Source organism: Saimiri boliviensis, chromosome 16 (assembly GCF_048565385.1).
Source record: "Saimiri boliviensis isolate mSaiBol1 chromosome 16, mSaiBol1.pri, whole genome shotgun sequence".
NCBI classification, from domain to species: domain Eukaryota; kingdom Metazoa; phylum Chordata; class Mammalia; order Primates; family Cebidae; genus Saimiri; species Saimiri boliviensis.
Window position 1 is genome coordinate 13,070,184 of NC_133464.1, and position 19,184 is coordinate 13,089,367.

General features: G+C 45.3%; 1 protein-coding gene and 1 pseudogene across 6 annotated transcripts in view; one reads left to right on the forward strand and one right to left on the reverse strand.

Moving 5' to 3' along the window:
• The window catches only part of LOC101033905 (large ribosomal subunit protein uL22 pseudogene), a 71,679-nt pseudogene that overhangs the window by 37,697 nt on the left and 14,798 nt on the right, over nucleotides 1-19,184 (reverse strand).
• TMTC4 (transmembrane O-mannosyltransferase targeting cadherins 4) overlaps nucleotides 1-19,184 on the forward strand; it is a 69,432-nt gene that overhangs the window by 2,939 nt on the left and 47,309 nt on the right. Inside the window, exons 1-5 of one of the 6 annotated variants that reach the window (XM_074387474.1) lie at nucleotides 1,392-1,707; nucleotides 3,487-3,702; nucleotides 7,944-8,059; nucleotides 9,092-9,308; nucleotides 15,644-15,731. In XM_074387474.1, the coding sequence (XP_074243575.1) occupies nucleotides 3,541-3,702; nucleotides 7,944-8,059; nucleotides 9,092-9,308; nucleotides 15,644-15,731 (583 nt within the window). In that variant the 5' untranslated portion in view covers nucleotides 1,392-1,707; nucleotides 3,487-3,540. Of the gene's footprint in view, nucleotides 1-1,391; nucleotides 1,708-3,254; nucleotides 3,703-7,943; nucleotides 8,060-9,091; nucleotides 9,309-15,643; nucleotides 15,732-19,184 lie in introns of those variants that run through there. The other 5 variants (XM_074387473.1, XM_039473264.2, XM_074387477.1 and 2 more) reach the window with 5 other exon arrangements.

Sequence of the window (19,184 nt, forward strand, 5' to 3'; positions counted from 1 at the left end):
CAGCTGGCAAGTCCAGGTTTGTCTGTCTCCATAGCCTTTGGTCTCAACCACTGAACTAGACTGAGAACTTTGACTGGCTTTCTAACAAATTGTAGCTTTGTTTTGTTTTATTTTGTTTTTCTTTTTTTGCGTTTGCTAGTGAAAGGCATTTTCTGAACTATTCCACTATATACATTAACAGTAAATCCCTTGAAAGAAAAGAGCATTTGTATTTTCAGTGGCAGCAAAGAAGTGAGAGGGCTTGGAGAAAGGAGGAGGAGCTACCTGAGATAGCGAAGCAGGGGAGTCACAGCGAGGAGGGGAGAGCCAGCCAGAACTGGGAAATGATGTCGGGCCAGAAGCCTTGGAGGTAGGTCAGATTCCCTGCTGTCCCTGCAAGAGCGGAGAAGATCATCTCAGATCCGCTGACTCAGCCATCCACTGACTTCCCAAGAGTCTGGACCTGGCCTACCAGGGCACCTGGTTGATGGCACGGTCTACAGTCTGCCATATATATATCGGGGCTGTTGCACGGGTACCAGCATGATTATGTTTTAAACAATCCTAGGTACAGTCGTCGGGAATTTAGGAATACAGAGTATTTCCTGATTTAGTATTCTACTTGGAAGGCCATTTGAACCTTGACAAACATTTGTGAGATAATATTCAAATATTTGAGACTGAACCAGATAATATCCAGGCTCAGTGGCATGCTCTTGTAGTTCCACCTACTTGGGAGACTGAGGCAGGAGGATCACTTGTGTCCAGGAGTTGGATCTAGTCTGGGCAACATAGCAAGACACCATGTCCAAAAATAGATTGCATGAGCCAATAAATTCACTGTTGAAACAACAAAGCAGATAATGTCAAAACCAGTTACATGACCTTTTGTCAGCTCACAACTCTATTGTGCATTTAAGATTGCTGTGAATTATTTGTTTTCCTTCACATTAATTTTCTAAATTGTCTTCTTCTCCCCACGTTAAGTTGTAGTATCTTCCTAACTATTCAGCGTTTGGCTTTGTTGGGGGTGGTAGTTGTTGTCGTCGTCGTCATTGTTTGAGATGGGGTCTCACTCTATTGCCCCTGCTATAGAGCTGTGGTTGATCTCGGCTCACTGCAGCCTGGAACTCCTGACCTCAGGCAATCCTCCCACCTCTCAGCCTCCTGAGTGGCTGGGACTGCAGGAATGTGCCTCCACACACAGCTAATTTTTGTATTTGTTTTGTGGACAAGGGGTTCCACCTTGTTGCCCAGGCTGGTCTCAAAACTCTGGGCTCAAGTGATCCACCCACCTCAACCTCCCAAAGTGCTTGGATTACAGGCGTGAGCCACTGCACCCAGCCTCGATTTGTTGTTTTTAAGTAACAGGAGTAATTTCTTAAGCTGAAATGTAAGTACAGAGGTTGGGGCCTGTGTGCTGACCTGTATTGTGTTTACAGCTGTAATTTGGATTTGAGAAGTGGTTTATCCTTTCACTGGAAAAGAAAAGTAGCTGTGGTATTCCTCCATCACTTCCCGAGAGCATGTCTTACGTCAGGCGTGAGGCTTCAGAGACAAGCGGTGGGAGAGTTACAGCCTGTTACATCTCTGGAGTGTAAATCTGAGCCTCCTTCTGGCTCCTGGAAGGGGACAGCATCACAGTGGAATGGTGTGCTCGTTACCTGTTGGATCTGTCTCCATCTTCACTCAGACCGAAAGCTGTCAAAAAGATGCCTGTGACTTCAGGTGGCCCATTTAGCTGGCTTCTTACTGATTCCATAATCTGGGGTGTTCGCTTAGAGATCCAGAAACAAATACATCCAAACTGCCTTCCCAACCAGGGCTGGGATTCTTTCATCTCGGCAGGAAAAGAACAGGGTCCAGGCCCTTTAGTAAAGACAAGAGCCTCAGTACCAATCAAGCAGATACTAAAAGGGGTTTCCCTTAGAAAATCATTCTGTGCCTCTGCGTTCAGCCTCCTGGAAGAAAGTATTAGTAATAATAGCTGGCCTCCTCTTAGCCTTCATTACAGCCTGGCAGTGTTGGGAATCCCATTTAATCCTCATGACAACTCTAGAAGGTAGGCACTCTTACCATCCCCGTTTTAGTGTTGAGGAAACAGGCCCAGAGAGGTCAAGTAAGTTGCCCAGAGGTTCTCCAGGTCAGAGCCAAGCAGTCTGACCCAAACCTGATCCTGGTAAGTCCAAAGAAAGCCCCGTCCAGGATGTGGTGGGAATGGGGGCAGGTAAAGTGTAAGTTTGGGGGTAGGCTGAGATTTGTTTCGGTGAATTCCAAGGCAGGAAGCTGTTAGGCAACTCTCACTACTGGGCGTTAAGATGCTTTGCAGAGGGCCGCAGCGGGTGGGCTCAGAGAGGAACGGGGTTGTGCAACTAACACATGGCAAGGCCGGGGCACAGGCATCCCCGGTGAGAAACATTATGCCCATTTGAAAGAAAAGTTCAAAATAGTGTATATTTTTATCTGGACTCTTTCACCAGGATTGAAGGTCATATCCTCACATAGAATAGCCTCCCTTCCTTTCCTTTGTATGGCTCAGCCTTTTCTGGGATAAGATATTGTCTCCACCAGTCATTTCCTCTATCTGTCCTCTGTGTGTGAGCCGCTAACCTGGGAACCCAGCATTCGATGCTGTGCTCCGCCTTAGGATTTCTCTATTCAACTCCCCTGTCTGCGTCTCAGAGTCTTGGCTCCCTGGCCTGTGTGCCTGAATGCTTCAAATAGACCATAAGCTTTTTCAGAAGCAGGATTGTGTTTTACACACTGCCCTCTCCCCTGCCACACACACAGTGTGCTAAAACCCAGCAATGACTGTTTATTGATTTTTCTTGATTGGATGAAGTAAGATGGTAACTTCTTTTTTTTAAGCATTGTAAACTGGTTCAAGGGCGATTAAAAATGATTTGCCTTGTGGGGTTGATGAGGATTCCATTAAATTCATGTTTCTAAAGGGTACTCCAGCATCAGAAACCGAAGGGCATCTGATTTGATAGGTCCTGTGGTCGGCCTAGGAATCTGCATGCATCCCATGTGACTTTTCTGCCCACTAAAGTTTGGAAAGCACAACTTCAAATTGTTAATGATCAAATCCTATAAAATCATAGCATAGCTGCCAGGCGCTGTGGCTCACACCTGTAATTCTAGCACTATGGGAAGCCAAGGCAGGCAAATCATGAAGTCAGGAGTTTGAGACCAGCCTAGCCAACATGGTGAAACCCCATCTCTACTAAAAATACAAAAAATTAGCTGGGCATGGTGGTGAGCACCTGTAATCCCAGTTACTCGGGAGGCTAAGGCAGGAGAATCGCTTGAACCCGGGAGGCAGAGGTTGCAACGAGCTGAAATTGTGCCACTGCACTCCAGACTGGGTGACAGAGTGAGACTCCATCTCAAAAAAAAAACAAACAAACAGTGTAAGTAACTATCCAGCTCTTATTCATGGTGCTCACTGCAGAAACCGTCCTACCAATGTTGATGAATATTTATATGATGTTGTTTTTCCTGCAGATTCCTAACCAGCATAATGCTGGAGCCGGAGGCCACCAGCCTGCAGTTTTCAGAATGGCCGAGTTGGATGCCGATTTGGATCACATCCTTCCCTCTCCTGTTCTTCCTCCTTTCTGGGCTAAGTTAGTAGTGGGATTGGTGGCCATTGTGTGTTTTGCACGGAGCTATGATGGAGACTTTGTCTTTGATGATTCAGAAGCTATTGTTAACAATAAGGTTTGTATCTCAGCTCTTTTCTGGTCAACTTAACTGCTCACCTGTGTCTCAGTAATCATCTAAGTTTGTGTTGCATTGTTCTCTGTGGAACGTAGGTTAGGCATTGGTCTGGGCCCCAGTCGTGCTCTCAATTATTGTGTCTCTTTTCAACATCGCCTCCTTGATTTAGTGCCTTTCTTATTGCTGGCACCAAGGTTCTGAACCCCTCCCTGAGCTGAGGCTTTCCCCTCAAGAGCCCCAGTCCACATGTGGATCAAAGAGGCCGTTCTTCTAAGATTACAAGGCAAGGGTATTGCAGGGCATTGCAGAGTGAGTATTTCAGGTTTTGTGAAACATTTCCACAGTCATTCAAAAAAAAAAAAAAAACCCGTCACACATTTGCTGCAGTGATGGACTGGTCTGATCACCTGCCAGAAGGCACATCTTCAGCAGCAGGCAGGGAATTGGCTGCCACTTTGTCCTCCTCTGAGACTGTCAGGACAGCCTGCTGACAGCTGCTGGGGCAGGAGGAACGTGCTGCCCATGGGCGCTGCAGTTCCTGCTTGTTTCGTGTTTGGAGATTCAGTTTTGCTGAATGTGCAAAATCCCAGTCGATTTTGCTTACCAGTGGTTGCTATATGTCAGTGCGGGGAAAATGGTAATCTTTTTCCACTCCCTACCCAGAGTTAGGGCAGAAGAAACAGCTTTGTGGGAAAAGATGAAAAAGATTCAAGCAGGCTAAAAACCAGAGCAAGAAATGCAGAGGCAGGCAAGGCCCAGAGGAGAAACAACTTGAAAATGGCACTGGTTAGAGCCTCTCGACGGTCTGTTACTCAGAAGACATTTTATGTGTATTCCTTAGCCCGTGAAGAAGACTTGGAGGAATATACACATTTAGCTCGCTACTTGATGTAATTATAGCAACTCTCTGTAACGCCGTTGAATGCTCTTAAAAATATGAAGTCATGGTTTCTACCAAATAAGTGTAAAGTCATTTTCATGCTGAAAATGTTGTGAAGAACTCTTTATGTGACAAACATGGATTGTATGGGGGGGAACATGATTCATTTGCATTTATTTTATTTGTAACATAATATTGCAATTGATCTCCATTTTGATGGAACAACCTAGAGTATTGTTAATGTTTTAATGGATTTTTTTGTTGTGGTGGTGATTAATGAGACAGAGTCTCACTCTGTCACCCAGGCTGGAGTACAGTGTTATGATCTTGGCTCACTACAACCTCCGCCTCTGGGGTTCAAGCGATTCTGCTGGCTCAGCCTCCCAAATAGCTGGGACTACAGGCATGCCACGCCTGGCTAATATTTTTGTTTTTAGTAGAGACGAGGTTTCACCATGTTGGCCAGGCTGGTCTTGAACTCCTGACCTCAGATGATCTACCCACTTTAGCCTCCAGAAGTGCTGGGATTACAGGCATGAGCCACCGCACCCAGCCAATGTTTATTTTTAATTCAAGTTTTTCATTTGTAATTTTCTTTAAGTTCACTCGGTAGTTACTGTAGATGATTCTATTTCAGTGCTTTCTTAAATCATGCTTAAGAGAACTAAGTAACTTGACACAATTATATCAAATTGGTGGCTTTTTCATGGGGTAGGGACAAGGTCTTACTCTGTTGCGCAGGCTGGAGTACAGTGGTGTGATCACAGCTCACTGCAGCCTCCAATGCCTAGGCTTGAGCCATCCTCGCATCTTAGCCTCCCAAGTAGCTAGGATTACAGTCATGCACCACCACACCCAGCTGATTTTTCAAATTTTTAGTAGAGACTGTCTCGCTATGTTGCCCGGGCTGATCTCAAACTCCTATCCTGAAACGATCCTCCCACCTTGGCCTCCCAAAGTGCTGGAATGACAAGCCCAAGCCACCTTGCCCAGCACAAATTGGTGCCTTAATGGCCACAGAACTGCTTTTCTCACAAAGATAGAGTTTTATTGTTTAAATTCCATTACTCATTTTGGTGAGAATATCTTGACTCTTCTACTTGTAGAAAGCAGAAGACATGTAAAGTGTTAATTCAGAAACCATGTTGAAAAATGTTGGTCAGCCAGGCAGAACAAAAACATGAGCTGGGCTGTGTGTGGAGGCCCTGCTGTCTGGGTGTAATTCTTGTTCCTTCTGTGAGGTGAGGCAGATGAAGCCATTTCGTAGCTCTGCTGAGCATGGTCTTGGCAGTGTTTTCGGGAGCATCACACTGTGCCCCTTTTGTTAACTTGCTAGCCCTCCTTTTTTCTTCTCCTGGTTAATGAAAGGCACTCCTCTGTTCGTTGGCACCGTGCCTACAGTAATGTGAAACAGGCTGTTACTGGATTTTAGTGATGTTAGAGACTGTTTTCCAGATGCTTCCTTGCAGTGTGGAGTTGCCTTTTTTTGTTCCTTGAGATGATGATCTTCTTTGAAACAGTGGAGTTAGGGGGAATTTCAGACACAATACATCTTTTCCATAAATCATGATGAGGAAGAATTGACCTTTCTTCCTGTAGCATACCTGCTGTGTGTAGGCTCCACCTAATCAAATATTTAGAGCCATGTTGGTGTTCATTTCCTGTTCAAAGAGAGGGAAAGATCCTCTGCCCAAGCCCTTCTCAACTGACCAAGCACTTCTGTAAGAGTGTAGGAGAAGGTGGGCTTTCCAGGCTTGCCAGTGAGTCAACCAAGGGAGCAGGTGACTCACATGACCTTCACAGAATCTCTCACCCACTCTTGGGGTATAGTCAGTGCGCTCCTGGCTTCTGAAGCCCATCCCTATGGAAGCAGATGTCACCCTTACAGTGGGCATGAGTGACCAGCTTTGCGTCTCTGGCCTCTTTTCAAGCCTTTCCCTTTGAGCCAGCAAGCACTTAAGTCACAAGCGCTGAACTGCATGATGGGTGTGGTCCTTTGTTGCTTTTGGGGGCCACCCATCATTTGACCCGTTTGTGTTTGAGGCTCAGAAGACCACTTGATTAGGGAGCTGGCACAGACAGGGGCTGTCCTGTCAGGTGCGCCCACCTGTTGGAGTCCGCAGCTGGTCACACAAAGAGTTGGGGGCCCAGAGGCAGCCAGGCAATCTCGGCCCAGGGCTTGATTTATGGGGCTGCCCCTGCCTCGGCCCTGCCCTGGCTTTCCAGGCCACATGGGATCCATGAGCTGCACACTCCCCTTTGAAGAATTCCCTTTTTGTGTAAATTAATCAGAATTTGGTTACTGCAATGAAGAAATTTGACTGACAACACGGGGAAATGATCAGCATGTTGTAATTCTTGTCCCTAAAATGTTCCCGTTTAATTATGCTTTAAAGAGAAAGTCGATCTGTCATTTTTCTTAACTTACTCCATGGTGCCTTGTTTGCCTGTCTTCTCATTAGACACAGTTTAAGCCATCTACTTTCATCTTTTAAATGTAAAAAAAAAAAAAATGCATTTTTAAGCATCTGTAGTGGAGTACCAAATTAAACTACCCCAGCAGTAAGAGGTACAGTTTTCTTTAATACTTAGTGGTTTTTTAATCTGTTAAGGTTTTTTTTTCCTGATTTCACAGCCTGCTTAGCTCATGTTCAAAAACGGAAACTTAAAAAAATATGTTTATTCATACTTATGTTTTAACTGGGACATTTTGGTAAGTTACCTTATTTATTAGATATGAAAGGTTAATAGTGATCTTATTTAGCTGTGTGGTCCACTTATTTGACATGTATTAAACACCTTCTGTACACAGCCAGCAAACCCAGATGTAGCCCAGTCCTCCTCAGCCCAGTCTAGTGGCACAAACAGTAGTCATGTGAAACTAAGTTGCCAGGGTGCCACACATTGCTTGACAGGGTGAGATGCCCAGAGACCCAGGGAAGAGGAATGGATCAGCTCAGGAAGGGCAGAGCTGGGCAGCTGGGAGATGAACAGCGGGAGGAGTTGAGCTGTGATGAGTTGAGGGTGACCGTCCAGGGGAGACCCGCACATGCAGAGCCTCTGGGTTTGGAGCTGGTGGGAGCACAATGCCAGAGCCATGGGCCTGCAGAGTTTGGGGGAAGCCAGGGTCTACGACAGCCCCTTCAGTGTATCGACTGTGTCCCAGAAGGGTGAGAGCTGTTTGGTGTTTCAAGCCCGGTGGGGTGAGCCCATTTGTACCTCGAGACGATCAACATAGAGAACATGTTGGGTGCAGCAGCCCCACGAGCAGGCCTGACTGCATCCCGGGTCAGAGTTGGAGGAGCTTGGCCCAGGGCTAGCTGGAGACCCTTGTCCAGAACACCCCTTTGTGTCCCCGCAGGACCTCCAAGCAGAAACACCCCTCGGCGACCTGTGGCACCATGACTTCTGGGGCAGTCGACTGAGCAGCAACACCAGCCACAAGTCCTACCGACCTCTCACTGTCCTGACTTTCAGGTAAGCCGTGACATCGATGGGCCTGGGAGGGTCACTCCCGGCTCCTGTGTGATATTTGAACTCGGGTATGTGTCACTGGGTTCTCAGCATTGAGGATTCCAGTCAGTAGCTCCTGGCGGGTCTGAGCTGCTCGCATACGTGGGTCTCTAGGTGCAGAGAAGACGAACGTGACCTCTGTGAAGGATGACCTGCAAGTTGGTGGTGTTTCATATTTTTCTCACTTTTTGGAGGTTTGACCTTTTGCTGCTTAACACCAATGGAATGATATGAGTGAAAGCAGCATGGGGCCTCTGATGAAACGGATTTTTTTTCACTACAGAAATAAATAAGATATAAATCATTCTACTGTTAGCAAGTCAATACTCAGAAGCAAGATGCAGCTTAAAAACAATTCCCCTTCGTTAATCAGAGAGCCCCTTGCACTGAATGGATGTGTTCACCTCACAAAGGTTCTTGTCCATACCTGCTGCTTGGGTGCATTTAAACATTTGTGTTTAGACGTCCCACAGAAGCATGGGACTGATGAATTGGAACCACCGGCGGCTGAGAAGCAGTCGGAATAGGAATCCCTGCTAGCGTGAGGGTGTTTTGCTGGGGGAAGGCTGGTGGGCATACTGATAAGGAGCCCTTTTTTGGAGGATAATCAAGTTACAAGACTATCTTAAACCCAGGTCCTTAGCGGGTAGCCATGACTAATGTGTGGAATATTAGATCTTCTTGGAATGCAGCGTTGCCCTTTCTGCACTTAAAAAGTCGTCTAGCTTTCCTTTCAGTTTTCCTCTGCAAGTTGTTTTCAGTGCCACTCCCCTTGGACACCTCCATTTCCTCCATTTTTCCCTGTAGTTAATTACATTCCCACCTTTTCTGCAAACTTCTTAGCTCGACAGGCATTATTTATCTTGGTGCTATTTTTATCAGGCTGGCACAACGTCTTCCGCTTCTCCTTTTCATATTTCCACGCAAAAGCCTTTTCCTCCAGACCGTTGCCATTTCTTGCCGCACATCTACCCTGAACACCCTGTGTTTCTGCAGGATTAACTACTACCTGTCGGGAGGCTTCTACCCCATGGGCTTTCACGTGGTCAACATCCTCCTTCATGGTGGCATCTCTGTCCTCATGGTGGACGTCTTCTCGGTTCTGTTTGGTGGCCTACAGTACACCAGTAAAGGCCGGAGGCTACACCTCGCCCCCAGGGCGTCCCTGCTGGCTGCACTGCTGTTTGCTGTCCATCCTGTGCACACCGAATGTGTAAGTATCGTCTGCCTGAGGCATCTGTCTGCACAGGAGAAGCGATAGGACATTCCTGTGTCGCCTGGTTTCCTAAAACAGGCTCCTTTTATGTACTCATCTTGGTTCAAGAGCTAGAGAAAGTCTACACTATAGTATACTCTAGAAATAGAAAGAACACTACATAAATACCTGGTCAGACATTTGCAACAGTTCTCTCTGGGACAGAGACATCTCTGTTGTGGAAAAATGCAGAGCACCATATTGGTGGAGACTGTGTGATAAGGGATGGTGTGCTCTCTGCTGATACCTCCTGTTCAGCTTCCAGGATCACACCAGCTGTGAAGGCACGGATGTTGAATATTACCTGGCTTTGGAGTCTGAAGTTCAGAGGCTAAGAACCGTTCTTCAGTGGAGGGTTGATGCAGTGTTTCCGTGTTCGCTGACAGCTTTATGATTTATAAAATCCTTTCTTAGACTTAAAATAATTGTTATGAAAACGCTATGACACCAGCTGGGCTAATGTAACAGTGTCCACTTCAGAGATGAGGGAACGGCCTGGGAGGATAAAAATTTATATAGGGTGAGGAGCAAGTGGATGTGGGGTAGGACTTAAATCCTGGGAAGCAGGCCTCCACTGAGGAGATGCTGCCGTAGTTGGAGTTGAACTGGAAAGCAGTGCCCACGCCCTGCTGGGGAGCTGCTCGTGGAGTCTCTCCACCCTCCTCCACCTCCTCCTCCTGCTCACCCTGTGTGATCCTCTCCCCACGGTGATCAGGCAGCTCCGACGGGTGCCCCACCTGGCCTCCCGGAGGCTAGGTCTCCATCCCATCAAGCTGCCTCTGTGTGTATTTGGAACAGACTGTACTGGGATTGCGAGACATTTGTGAAGTTTTCAGGATCTACCCGCTGCACCACCACATGACTCTTTCAAAATGCAAGGGAGCATGTTTGCTGAGCTAAAAGATTTGATTCGAGTCACTCATTCTGTGAGCATGAAGTGCCTAGTATAAAATATCACACATACCTTTATTCTCTCACAGTAGCCTTCTCATTTCATACGGACTGAAATATCTACATTTAACCAATTGCATTTTGCTTCTTGAAGTTTCAAGATGTTGAGCAGAAGTCCTCTTTTTAGCACTGACTTTATTAAATTGTCTATTCTTTGGAATCAAGAGTGTTATGGAGTTGTTATCACCCCCTCCTCTAATATCTTTTTAAATTTTATTTTATTTTTTACCTCACCAAATTCAGAGGACGTTAAGGGCTGGATAGGCTGGGGACGGCTGTGTGAAAATTTAGTTATAAGCGTTTTGTTTATACATAACTGTGACTGAATTAGATTTTGTTTCAATCTGAGTTCTCTCTGGGACCCAGAAATAGTGCAGGCATTGATCCTAAATCTATGGAAGATAGAGATTCACTGGAAAAGTACTGATTCTGTTTTCCATCTCATCTAATTTAGCATGATCTTGAAAGCAAAATGAAATATTTGAATTATTAGCCAAGGAGAGTTTTCTAAAATTCTCATTTTAAATATTCAGAAGTTGATTTATGAAAAGGTTTCAAGTGCCAACAAGTATAACTGGATGTGCTTGCACATGTACACACTCACATACGCACACATTCTCTCTCTCACACGCACATTCACATACACTCACACACATTCCAGATAAATGCAACCTGGGAACACGGTCATCTTAAAAGTCCACATTCCAGACTGTTAAAAGGAAATGGAGGCAGGCTGGCTCTAGGAGAAAAGGGACTATTTGAAAAACCTCTTTATCTCTTCCCCTTCCCACCATAACATCCATTCAAACTCAGATTTCAGGAAATACTTATGGAGAATTAAAAGTTAGCATTGTAAGCAGATATTTTGTATGTTTATCTTTCCTTGTTGCTGCAGGTAATATTCAGTTTCCTTCTGTCTGCATTTCCCTGTAATCTCCCACCCTGCAGTTAAAAATTCCAGTGTTAGGTGGAACATGGTGGCTCACGTCTGTAATCCCAGCACTTTGGGAGGCCGAGGCAGGCAGATCACTTGAGGTCAGTAGCTCCAGCCTGACCAACATGGTAAAACCCCGTCTCTACTAAAACTACAAAAATTAGCTGGGCATGGTGATACACGCCTGTAGTCCTAGCTACTCAGGAGGTTGAAGCAGGAGAATGGTTTGAACTCAGGAGGCAGAGGCTGCAGTGAGCCAAGATCATGCCACTGAACTCCAGCCTCAGTGACAGAGTGAGACTCTGTCTCAAAAAAAAGAAAAAATAACTTCCAGCTTTAAAAACATGCAGAGTGGGACACCCAAGGAAATGGGTGGCAGGCAAGCTCCTCCAGGTGTCCAGCACCCAGAAGCCAGCCGCGCTTTCTGGCCGGTGGGGCCAGCAGCCTGGATGATGGCCTTGACCACAGCATCCCCAGCCATGCTGATCCCTGTGGGATGAGGAAATGGGGATTTGGTTAGTGAACTGCCTCAGTTTGCCACGTTTGCCTCATTGTACATTTATTAAGAGAAAGTCATAGCAGTATAGGCCCCTGCATGTTTTAGTGACATGAATTTCTTTTTTTTTTTTTGAGACAGAGTTTTGCCTTGTTGACCAGGCTGGAGTGCAGTGGCTCAGTCTCTGCTCACTGCAACCTCTACCTCCCGGGTTCAAGTGATTCTCCTGCCTCAGCCTCCCAAGTAGTTGAGACTACAGGCATGTGTCACCACATCCAGCTAATTTTTGTTTTTTTAGTAGTAACGGGGTTTCACCATGATGGCCAGGCTGGTATCGAACTCTTGGCCCCAAGTGATCCGCCCACCTTGGCCTCCCAAAGTGCTGGGATTACAGGCGTGAGCCATTGCACCTGACCTGACATGAATTTCTTTATATTAACTTTTATGTTAATATGTTACATGTCTTTACCACTCTCCAGCATTTAACACTGGAAACAATTTTGCCCACTGCAAATAAGCACCTGAATTTTCCAGTCTTCTAGGGAGGTCAGCCATCTAGTGTGCCTGGGATTGAGAGGGTTCTGGGTCTGGGGACTTTCCATTTTAAAGCCAGGACAGCCGGGGCAAATGGGGTTGACTTGGCCACACCCAGTCTTTACCCTTCCTGGTCTCTGCTTGGTGACGCTGTAATTGCAATTGGTGTTTTGTGCTCCTCAGCTGATGGGAATGTCTCTCTTTTTCTAACGAGCCACCCCACATTGCTCTGAGTGGTTTGTAGACACCCAAAGCCTCTGACAGACCAGTCCCCACTGCAGGGAGGAGAGCCTGGGAGGGCCACATGGCCACTGGTCTGCTGACAGCTCTTCAGCTCTGTGTGGCCATCAGCAGGAGGACCCCAGCGCTTCCCTCAGGGCAGACGTGGCTTGTGTGGGTTTTGCTTTTTGTTTTCCTCAGTGTCGGGGAAGATTTCACATTGCCTGAATTCCTGCATCAAAGAGAGAAGCTCAGACCCCCTTAAGAGTTCTGCCTGTATCCCCGTGTGGTGGTGTGCTCCTGTAGTCCCAGCTACTTGGGAGGCTGAGGCGGGAGGACCACTTGAGCCCGGGAGTTTGAGGCTACAGTAAGCTGTGATCACGCCAGTGCACTCCAGACTGGGAAACAGAGCAAGACCCTGTCTCTAAAAGTAAAAAATTAAACAAAATGTTTAAAAAGAGTTCTGTCTAATGAACCCAGACTTTAATCCAAAGGGAATTAGGTGTGGAAACCTTCCCCATCTCCTTAATTTCTTGTTACGGCCCCCATGCAAACTGTACCTACTGGGGAAGCAATGATGCCACCTGCTTTATGGATTCAGGGGGAATTGCAGTGATTTCTACAGAAAACTCGGAGTGTTTTACATTATTTGTGAGAAAAAAATAGTCTTTGTAGAAAAGTTTGCCTCAAAATACATATTATGCAGATATCAGAAGAGGAAAATAAAATGTTTTGTTCCTTATGTACATTCTCAAGCAGTGATTGGATGCATACCTCCTCAGGTAGTGTTTTAATATTCTTTCAGTGAAATCTCTCTTAATTACTATGCCAGAAATTCATGGTAAATACTAAATGTTCTTTTGCTTTAAAACACTTTCCATACTTTAAAATTTTTGGGTTTTTTTACGTCAAGGAACATAATGTACGTTGCTTACAGTCTTGGGACTGTCTTCAACACTTAGCAAAAAGAGAAACATTTCTGTAAAAATACATTTTTGATGTTTAAATTTCATTTTTGGTGATTCTAGCTATCCAGATAGCAAGTGGTTTAGGCAGCCTGGCTCTCCTGGCTCCTAGCTCCAGTATTGTTAAAACTGCTTCCTTCCCCGTCACTCACCTCTCTTCCCCTTGGTCTCTGACCTCCGTCCCCCTGCTTCCCGTGACCCTGTTCTCTGTGGTCCCTTTCGGACAGGCTTGTCTGAGTTGGCATTCATTGCTTTCTCTTCCCTAAGGGGTTGGGATTCCAGTCCGTCCTGAGGTGCTGTAGATAGCTACAGCGCTAGGATGCTCCTGTCTCCTCTCGTGTCCTCCTGGTATGAGGAACCAGACAGCCAGGATGCTTCAGCTGCCTCCTCATTCCCTCAGGGCTGGCTGCAGAGATAATGCCTAGGCTTCTGTGTCCTTTGTCCTTTTCCTTTCTGCTACTCCTGTTCACAGACACACCCCATAGAACCCACCAGGAGAACTAACAGTGAGCCGCACCTGTGCCAGGCTCTGTTCTGGGTGGCTGCATATCTGAGTGTTTTACTGTGTCCCTGATTGAGTGAGTTTCCAACCCTGAGTATTCCAGAGCTCTCATTGCTTATTCATTTCATTCATAAAGTAATTGGGTTGTTCCCCTCCAGCATACTGGCATACTTGTTCCAGAGCTGTTAAGCCTTTGTTTTGTCCCTAGCCTCCTTCTCGGTAGTGTTTTTGTGTGTATGGTATTCATTGGGTGGATTTATCTGCTTATTCAGTCTTCCCAGCCATCACCTGACACCATGGGCTGCCACGTGGCCACCATCAGGAGGTCACAGTTAAAGTGACAAATGGTCCTTGGCATTTCATATATAACCAGTGTAGGGAAATCTGCTCCTGAAAGACATTCTGTTTTAGCTATTGACTGCACATGAACTTGAGCATTATATGTAAATATAGTAATTTCATTGTGTGTTTTCTTATCTTGAGTTGCAGAACAGTCCTTTATTCTGTGCTCACATGTCCCCTTTGGGAAGGGATTAACCTACCAGCCTTTAAAGTGACAGTGGTACAATCACAGCAGAAGCTTGAGTCCATGTCACGTTCAGGTGCCAGTTAGTAAAGAATCCCAGCTATACTAGTCCAGTACTCCTGGTTGGAATTCTGTGTCTTTCATCCCCGTAAAACTGCCCGAAAGAAAGAAACACAAAGTTGATACTGCTTCATTCTCACTGAGGAAAGGAAGGGAATGGCAGAGTCATCCTGTGGACAGTGTGGGAAAGAAATGGCAGAAATCGTATTCTGTTCTCATCCTACTTGTTAATCATTCTTGAAGCATTTCACTTTCCAGGTTAACCCACTTAATCAGTTTTGGTCTGAAGGGAAGTAAAAGTGCAGAGGCGGCTTCGAAAGATTACTCCTGTGTCTTTCCTCTATCGGCAGGATGGCTTTTCACACTTCTTTCACACCTTTATGTCCTTCATGTTTCCAATCACATTTTATTTTTTAAATATCATACCCTTTGAGCTGATAACATTTTCCAATTGAAAATCCACTTTGCGACCTCGGAAGACTAGGTCTTTGGAGCTCTTGGGTATTGCGTGTTAAAGAACACAGCTTTTACGACACACGCCTATCACCGTCTGTGTCCAGCAGAATAGCTAGCAGCAGGTTCAAACCAATTTAGTGTTCTCTTGAGGCAGTTAAATCAAGTCCTGTGCCCAAAAGGGAGAAGAGAACCGATTGTAAGATAACACCAAGTGCTATCGCACAGCTCCATGCTGTATTTATTTGCTTCTTGTTTTATATGACTAAAGAATTTTGGTTTTGGCCAGGCATGGTGGCTCATGCCTGTAATCCTGGCACTTTGAGAGGCAGAGGTGGGTGGTTCGCTTGAGCCCAGGTGTTTAAGACCAGCCTGGGCAACATGATGAAACCCCATCGCTACAAAGAATACAAACATTAACCAGGTATGAAGGTGTGCGCCTGTGCTCCCAGCTACTCAGGAGGCTGAGATGGGAGCATTGCTTGAGCCTAGGGGGTTTGAGGCTGCAGTGAGCCAAGATCACACCATTGCACTCCAGCCTGGGTTGCAGAGCAAGACCCTGTCTCAAAAAACAAAATTGTTGTTATCTCCTAAGTTTAGGATTTGCTTCAATGTGTTTGATGTAATTCTTTGTTTTCTTCCCCTCTTTTAAGGTTGCTGGTGTTGTCGGCCGTGCAGACCTCCTGTGTGCCCTGTTCTTCTTGTTATCTTTCCTTGGCTACTGTAAAGCATTTAGAGAAAGTAAGCATTCCATTCGCCCCCTTATTTTCCACCTTCTTCATGTTTTTGTCCTGTTGAGCAGTGTCTTAGGCTATGGGAAGGAATCTATGTATGTGAGTGTATCACTCTGAGGGGATGTGGGCCAGAGGATGCGTAAACTCTCTTTAGAGGTGTATGTCTGTACCGTCGCTTTTTCCATAATGCAAAGCTCTGACGTTGCTGTTCACACTGGCCTATCCTATTGTGTGCTGAGACCAAGAGCAGAAGCAGCAGCAGGATTGATTTTTGCTAGTTTGTTTACTGTAACATTGTAGGATTGCAAACGATTTCAGGACAGCCTGTCCTGTTTTGATGTTCCAGGTACTTATTGCCCAGCTGTTCCTCCATCGCTTCCAAAAGTGGCTTGGGAAGAGCCAGGGAGATTTTTCGTACACGGTCCCTCCTCCATCCCATCCTGCCCAGACTGAACCCAGGCTCAGGCCATGTCTTGGAGCACCTGCAACTGCACTAAGGCACAGCAGAAAGGTGACTCCAGTGGCCCCAGTTTGTGCCAATGCCCACTCAGGGCATGGTTACACTGAACCACACCCACCCCCTTTTATTATTACTACTTTATCCTGCCTAGATAAAACCACCGCTTCTTCCCAAAGCTCATTGGTTTTCTGATACATTAGAGAGTTTGGGGACAGCTGAGTAGAACAGCTTCAAGTATTGAGAATAGTGGTGGTAACTTTTCTTCCTGTAACTTAGCAATAATACACTTCAGTCTCTTCACCTAGGGTGGGAGTCTCCCCATCTGTGATAACTGTAAAACTCCCAAGAGACACACAGCTGCCAGAGATCTGGCAAGGTTGCATCGCCAGGCCGATAATCAATTCAGTACCATTGTGTGGCTCTTCATGAGACAGTGAATTGGTGATGGGACTGGGAGGGAGAGTTCCCTTCACTACGTCACTGTTAACGTGCACTACAGATCATGGTTCTTCCTTTTCAAAAGTTGGTACTTAAATCTGAATTTACAGATACCGATGATAACAGTTTTGTGAGAAGTCATGTTTTTCCTGAAGAAAATTTAAAATTAGGGGTTGTGGCTTTTCTCAGAGATAACTCTAAAGCTTCTTACAGTACCGTTTCATTGGCTTTAGCATAGCCTCCCTTAAAGTCACTACTCCCTATTCTGAATGGATTTCAAAGACATCAGAGTGATTTTTGAGGAAAGCACTAAACGTTGATAGATTTAAAGTATGGGGGACATCATTTAGGAGATATGATAGAACCTGTCACTACTTCTAAAGATTGCTCTTGTGAGATAATGAAAAATCTATCCTGATACTAAACATTCTTCCATCAAGTGAACAGATACATTTATTGAACTCCTTTAATAGAGTATTCTCACAGAAAAGTGAAAAAGCTAGACATTTTATATTCTTTTTCTGGAAACTTACTAACCTTTTCTCTGTTTTAATTCACAAATTTGTATATTAATGTTTATATATTACATATATATGTTTTTGATATATTTGTAAATTATAAAATTATTTCCAAGTAACCGTGCAAAATACACTTTTTTATAAAGCTTTTGGAAACTAATACCAATGATAAAGGTGCTTAAATGTGTGATGGTTGTTCAATTAGTTAACACTTTGACTTATGAGAAATAGGCAAAGTATATTTCAATACTGACAAAATATATTAACTATTAGTACTAACATGACCTTTCTTTTTTGTCCAGTAACATTCTTTTTGCATTTACAATGTTTATTTTAAAATTGGAAAGCAATTATGAGGCCTTTAATATTAAGTTTGTAAGTGTTTTTGAGAATGTGAACCTGGGCATTTTTGCATTTGCAAACTGATAGCAGTGGTAGATGTGGCTTCCGTAGAAACATTTTTAAGATAACTGGATTTTGGGCCGGGCGCGGTGGCTCAAGCCTGTAATCCCAGCACTTTGGGAGGCCTTGGCAGGTGGATCACACGGTCAAGAGATCAAGACCATCCTGGTCAACATGGTGAAACCCTGTCTCTACTAAAAATACAAAAAATTAGCTGGGCATGGCGGCGTGTGCCTGTAATCCCAGCTACTCAGGAGGCTGAGGCAGGAGAATTGCCTGAACTCAGGAGGCGGAGGTTGCGGTGAGCCGAGATCGCGCCATTGCACTCCAGCCCGGGTAACAAGAATGAAACTCTGTCTCAAAAAAAAAAAAAGATAACTGGATTTTGACTTGGTTGAAGTTACTTGGGGCAATTAAAAGACAAATGGGTGGATTGGGAAGGCTTTGAAGGCTGCTTTCTATTGACCTCTTTTCTACAAGCTGCCTCATCTTCATGCGATCTGTTTGTTAACATGGACCCTCTTTAGGAAAAGGAAAGCATCGATTAAAATGGAGCCGATGGAGTTGCCTCCAGACTGGTTCTGTGGGCCTTTGCAGGCACCGACAGCTTGGTCTTTGGAAGATACAAAACCACAGTAGTTTGCATCTTATGCTCATCCAGGCTTTGGTGTCCTGACCCTGAAAGTGATTGTCGGTCGTGCATTTTGCGTCCTTCCTGTCCCCTCATGGTGTCCACCTGCTCTGGCAGGCTTTGATTTAGGGATCATCACAGTTTTCCTCGGCAATGTAAAACAGGGAGTTTAAAACACCCTTTCCATCATTTGGAATTGCTGCTATTTTCCATTCCCACTCATTGCTTTTAGACTTCTGACAGAGTGATTGCATTGTGCCTCTCGATTCCATCACAGGCCTGGAGGCGCAGGGCCACCTGGATTCTTGAGAGAGGGCCTTAGGTGCACTGTGACCAGCTAACTTGGAGAATCCTCAGTGTCCCACATTTGAGCAGTTCTCTGACCCCTCATAACAAGGTGCTGTGCCCTGAGACCCACCCACTGTTACTTCATGACCTCGGGACTGGATGCCCAGCCCTGTCCACCTTGTTCCCTGGCCCGGCAACACCAAAACAGCCCCTCACACTGCCAGCCCCTCTCTCCGCTCCTCCTCACAACTCCCAAAACCCCCTTTGTCTGATCATCCCCAGAACTGGGGCTCATGAAGTCTACTGGAGCCTCTCCTAGTCTCTTAACAGAGGCACTGTTTTTAGCAACTTTTCTGTTTCTGATTTTCCATACTCCTTTTCAATATGCTAAGAATAGAATGTGCTTCATTGCTGATAGATCGCAACTCTTTGAAATAATCCTTGAACATCTTGTTAGTGTTCAACCAAGTTTGTAGGGTGCTTAAGAGTCTTTTTTTAGGAGGAGCAAACTTTCTACAAATTAATAATAGCTTTTTAGAGAAGAGAAGAAGCAGTAAGAGCCCCATATGCAAAAATAATTCTGGTGAAGGTGTTCATGAAAAGCCGTGGTTTCTGATTCTCTTCTAAAAGACTGTGGAGACTTACTGATTTTGGTCATTCATTCCATCACCAATAGTTAATCAGACTTTAAGGATGTGTTTTGTACCAGACCCCGTTTGCAGT